Raw genomic sequence first — 6,000 nt, forward strand, 5'->3', positions numbered from 1 at the left:
GCCCTAGCTGTAATCCTCTTAATTCGTTCACTGCCACACTTGACTTTAGTAGAATTTTTAGTAACTGTCTTTATCTGCCACGTTCAAATTTAATCTGCACTGTTGAAAAATCATTTTCTGTGGTATGGTGAGTGACAAAAGTTTAAAAGTTTCATTTGAAAGTGTCATCAGGTATTACATTTGTTTCTTTACACATGGTGTGAGTTTCAAAACCAGCTAGCTTGGTCTGGATAGCATTTGACTCATCAACTGATTTGTCTAAAGGACTCTTAAGCATTTTTTTTAAAGCAGTGGTAGGGCCAGGAGGCATCATTGTTGGGCTGTGCAGAGGGTATCAGCTGGCCTAAATCCAGCTATGCTTGAGAAAGTGCAGTCTTAAAGTCCACTGGTACAATGGAAAGAATGTGGAAATTGATACATGAGAAGTGTTTAATAAGTGTTAGCTCTCTTTCTTGTGTTGCAGCCCAAATACTATTTTCCTAATGGTTAAGTACGTTGGCACTTCCATCGAGAGTAAAGCCTCTTAACACAGCAGTGTTCTGCTTTCAGACTAACAAAAGCTTCAGAACTCAAAAAATTACACCTGTACACAATTTAGAACACAATATCAGCAAGTTCAGAGACTTCACATTAACTCTTATTCTAATCCTGTTTTGGATTAGAGCAGTGGAAGTGTTGTGAATACTGATTAATTAGCTAATTCACCATTTATTAGGAATTTATAAGAAGTTATTCTATTTTGCTTATTTGTAGTTTTCAAGATATGGTACATATATCGTGCAGTAAGATGAAAAATAAGAAATTAGGAAATTAGCTATAGGGAAAACAAAGATAAAAAATATTAAACCAGGAGTACAGGTAATACTTAGAGACATGATAATATTTTCAAATTCACACCCTCAGTAAAGATGAAGGTATCACAAGAAAATTTGGCCCATATTTTTTTAAATCCCCTGGGCCTTTTTCCTCTATTTTTCTACTTTATGTTCAACTGCTTTTATATGCAAACAATTCTCTTTTGTCTTTTTCTTTTTCTGCTCTTTTTTCTTCTTTTAATCTTCCTTTTTAACTGACTTTTTTCATGTAGCTATTCATCCTTGTTTATTGTGCTCTCAAACAATAATGTGACAGTGATGCCTAAATATGTTATTTTTACATTCCTTTTTTTGAGTTTTAAAATTAGTTTAACCTCATATTCACACCCACCTCATTCAGCCAGAATTGTTTGCTTTTAATTTTTATTTTATGTATTTATTTATTTACTTTTTTGAGACGGAGTTATGCTCTTGTCTCCCAGGCTGGAGTGCAGTGGTGCGATCTCGGCTCACTGCAACCTCCCACTCCAAGGTTCAAGTGATTCTCCTGCCTCAGCCTTCTGACTAGCTGGGATTAGAGACACTCGCCACCACACCCAGCTAATTTTTGTATTTTTTAGTAGAGATAAGGTTTCACAACATTGGCCAGGCTGGTCTTGCTCCTGACCTCAGGTGATCCACTCGCCTCGGCCTCCCAAAGTGCTGGGATTACAGGCATGAGCCACTACGCCCAGCCTGCATTCTATATTCATGTGGTTCATTATTGACTTTTTATGATTCATATTTTTCAGTAGACTAAATATTTCTCTTGCTTTAAATTATACTCCTGTTATTATAGTAAACTTTTAATGCTCAATCAGCTTAGGAATATTTCAAATATTAATCTATTATTTTGCATTATTCCAGGGAGAAAATGTGTAATTAAAAGAAGATACTGATATGTTGGAAAAAAATGGAATTTTTGGTACTGTGCTGTGTTTACTTATTATATGTAGCTCATACTTCATAGAAGCTGTTATTTTGCTTTTGAATAAATTTTATATTTCAATATTTTAAAAGAAAGCCCTACTAAAACTTAATTATATTTTTAAAGAAAATTTGTTATTTTATTTATTGTTTTTTGGCTTAAACTTGCTGCTTTCCTTTGCTTTTTATATAAAAATCATTGTTAAAATGCATAAGTACATTGAGGAATGTAAATTTTTTTTGTTTTTGAAATGAAAGGCCTCACATATTTACTACTGAACCTAGCCAACCAACGCGTTCATAACAGATGCAGAGAGAAAAAATATATTCCCAACAAAACATGTCAAACTCTCCGGATAGTGGTGACATTTTTACCTTGATATGGTAACATGATTGTGACTTTCAGACAGCATAAATATGTTTGCCATCTCATGTACTATTCCTTATAGACCCAGCTTGGTTCTTCTCCATTGTCTCCTTTTGGTTTTATTTTATTAATAAAATCCTGATTTTATTACCAGTTTTCATCCGAATCCACTGGGGAACAGCACAATTTTGCTTTTGTTTCTTGGCCAGCAATCGCTTAATCCCAAAAGTCTTGTGAGAAGACATGGCGAGAAGCAGAGTCAAGCACACACCATGATGGCGGAGAAAGGAAGAGAGGCGAGGAATGTCAGTTCTTAATCAGACTATTATTTGCTAATTTTTTTGGTAATACTTAATTTTTAAAATTAGCATAAATTTTTAACTCATTCTGCCAGAGGTTTATAATTATACTAATAATGGCTGATTTTCATTGAGTCAGTTTACTGTTTATCAGTGACTATTCTAGGCACTTGTATTAGTCTGTTCTCATGCTGCCAATAAAGACATACCCCAGACTGGCCAAGTGCAGTGGCTCAAGCCTGTAATCCCTGCACTTTGGGAGGCCGAGGTGGGCAGATCACAAGGTCAGGAGATCAAGACCATCCTGGCTAACATGGTGAAACACCCTCTCTACTAAAAATACAAAAAAAAAAAAAAAAATTAGCTGGGCATGGTGGCGGGCGCCTGTAGTCCCAGCTACTTGGGAGGCTGAGGCAGGAGAATGGCATGAACCCGGGAGGTCGGAGCTTGCAGTGAGCCGAGATCATGCCACTGCACTCCAGCCTGGGTGACAGAGCGAGACTCCATCTCAAAAAAAACAAAAAAAACCTACCCCAGAACTGGGTAATTTATAAAGGAAAAGAGGTTTTGTTTTTGTTTTGTTTTGAGTTGGAGTTTTGCTTTTGTCACCTAGGCTGGAGTACAGTGGCGTCATCTTGGCTCACTGCAACCTCCGCCTCCCGGGTTCAAGCGATTCTCCTGCCTCAGCCTCCTGACTAGCTGGGATTACAAGTGCCCACCACCATGCCTAGCTAATGTTTTGTATTTTTTAGTAGGGATGGGGTTTCACCATGTTGGCCTGGCTGGTCTTGAATTCCTGAGACCTCAGGTGATCACCCACCTCGGCCTCCCAAAAGTGTCAGGATTACAGGCTTGAGCCACTGCACCTGGCCAGAAAAGAAGTTTAATAGACTCACAGTTCCACATGGCTGGGGAGGCCTCACAATCAATCATAGCAGAAGGCAAAGGAGGAGCAAAGTCAAGTTTTGCATGGCAGCAGGTAAGAGAGAGCATATGTGGGGGAACGCCTCTTTATAAAACCTCAGATCTCATGAGACTTATTTACAATCACAAGAATAGCATGGGAAAGACCCACCCTTATTTTTCATATTTTTGAGGATTTAAAGGAAGAGATGGCCATAATGAGGGAATAGATGAGGAGGAATCTTAGACAAATAGAAATCAATTAATGGGACAAGGTAGAAACCCAGGGAGTCCCAATATGTTAGAGGCAGGCAGAAAAGAAAACTGAGAATGGATGTTTAGAGGTAAAATAACCAAATGGGAGTTCTAGAACCAAAAATAATATTATCTGAACATTTAAAACTCCCAATATTGGCTTAACAGCAGATTGGTGATGACAGAAAAGTCAGCTGACTTGAAAGCAGATAAAGAGTAAATTTCAACTCTGAAGAACAAAGAGAATATGACTGAATAAATATAAAAAGAGCATCTAAGACCTGTAAGACAGTATTAAGAGGAAAAGAAAGGGAAAATGAGGCAGGAAAAAAGGTTCTTATAGTTATGGCTGAAAATATCACAAATGTGGTGAAAAGATGACAACCTGTAGATTTTCTAAGCTCAACAAGCCCTAAGCAGGATTCAAAAAAAAAAAAAAAAAAATCCTGCTTAGTCATATAATAGTGAAAATTCTGTAAACCAAACACAGAAATATCTTAAAAACAGAGAGAAAAAAATCCTTATGTAGGGGAACAGTGATCCAAAAGAAGGCAGATTTGCCATGAGAAAGACTGAGACATACTTTTAAAAGGACAACTGTATTAGACTGTTCTCACACTTCTATAAAGAACTACGTGAGACTGGGTAATTTATAAAGAAAAGAGGTTTAATTGACTCACAGTTCCACAGGCTATACAGGAGGCATGGCTCAGGAAGCCTTGGGAAACTTAAAATCGTGGTGGAAGGTGAATGGGAAGTCAGCATGTCTCACATGGCAGGAGCAGAAGGGAGAGAGAGCAAAGGGGGAAGCGCTACACACTCCCAAACAACCAGATCTTGTGAGAACTCTATCATGAGGCAGCACTAGGGGATGGTACTAAACCATTAAAAACCACTTCCATGATCCAATTACCTCCCACCAAGCCCCACCTCCAATACTCAGGTTCAAAATTCAACATGAGATGTGGGTGGGGACACAAAGCCAAACCATATCATTCCAACCATGTCCCTCCAACATCTCATGTCCTTCTCACACAAAACTTCAATCATCCATTCTCAACAGTCCCCTAAGTCTTAACTCATTTCAGCATTAACTCAAAAATCCATAGTCCAAAGTCTCATCTGAGACAAGGCAAGTTCCTTCCACCTATGATCCTATAAAATAAAAAACAAGTTAGTTACTTCAAAGATACAATGGGGGTACAGACATTGGGTAAATGCTCCCATTCCAAAAGGGAAAAATTGGCCCAAAACAAAGGGGCTACAAGCCCCATGATCAAATCACCTTCCACCAGGCTCCACCTCCAACACTTGGGATCACAATTCAATATGAGATTTGGGTGGGACACAAAGCAAACCATATCAACAATAGAATGAAAGTTTAAAGTATGGACAAAGGTACCAGGGAAACAAGCATAAAAAACGCTTCAGGGCTATATTAATATCTGACAAAGTAGATGTCAAAAAATGAGTTTTGCCAGAGATTAAAAAAGGATGTTTCATAATGGTAAAAGGATCCATTTAATAGGAAGACATACTCCTAAATGTGTATACAGCAAATAACAGACTTTAGACACATGAAGTAAAATCTAACCGAACTAAAGGGACAAATAGATCCACATAGTGGGATAGTTTAACCTCCAGTTTTCAGTAATTAAAAGAATAAGAGACCAAAAAAATCAGCAGGGATAGAGAAGTTATGAATAATATCAAACTGATTTGACTTAACTGACATTTAAAGAATACTATAGAGCCAGGCGTGGTGGCTCATGCCTGTAATTCCAGCAATTTGGGAAGCCAAGGTGGGAGGACTGCTTGAGCCCAGAAGTTTGAGACCAACCTGGGCAACATGGTGAAACCCTGTCTCTAGCAAAACAAACAAAAAAATCAACCAGGCATGGTGGTGTGTGCCTATAGTCCTAGCTATTCAGGAGGCTGAGGTGGGAGGATTGCTTGATGCTTGAGCCCAGGAGGCAGAGGTTGCAGTGAGCAGAGATCACACCACTGCACTCCAGCCTGGACAACAGAGCGAGACCATATATATAAAATACATATTGTAGGCCAGGAATGATGGCTTACACCTGTAATCCCAACACTTTAGGAGGCTAAGACAGGAGGAATGCTTGAGCCCAGCAGTTCAAGACAGGCAAGAACAACATAGCGAGACCCCATCTCTACAAAAAATTAAGAAATTAACTGCACATGGTGATGTGTGCCTGTGGTCCAAGCTACTCAGGAGGCTGAGGTAGGAGGATCTCTTGAGCCTGAGAGTTCAAGACTGCACTGAACCATGATCATGCTACTGCACTTCAAGCTGGGCAACAGAAAAAGACCCCATCTCAACAACAACAACAAAAAGCAGATTGCTATTAAATATGAGGGTCATCAGTGCATA

At 38.8% G+C, this 6,000-nt stretch overlaps 1 protein-coding gene across 1 annotated transcript in view; it reads left to right on the top strand.

The window, feature by feature from the left end:
* Window positions 1–1,875, top strand: part of CCDC18 (coiled-coil domain containing 18) — a 109,062-nt gene extending 107,187 nt beyond the window's left edge. The window contains exon 29 of the mRNA XM_030936760.1: window positions 1,722–1,875. Coding sequence (XP_030792620.1) covers window positions 1,722–1,736 — 15 coding nt within the window. The 3' untranslated portion in view covers window positions 1,737–1,875. The remainder of the gene's footprint in view (window positions 1–1,721) is intronic.
* Window positions 1,876–6,000: the final 4,125 nt, after the last annotated feature.

This window comes from Rhinopithecus roxellana, chromosome 8, assembly GCF_007565055.1.
Source record: "Rhinopithecus roxellana isolate Shanxi Qingling chromosome 8, ASM756505v1, whole genome shotgun sequence".
Classification (NCBI taxonomy): Eukaryota; Metazoa; Chordata; class Mammalia; order Primates; family Cercopithecidae; genus Rhinopithecus; species Rhinopithecus roxellana.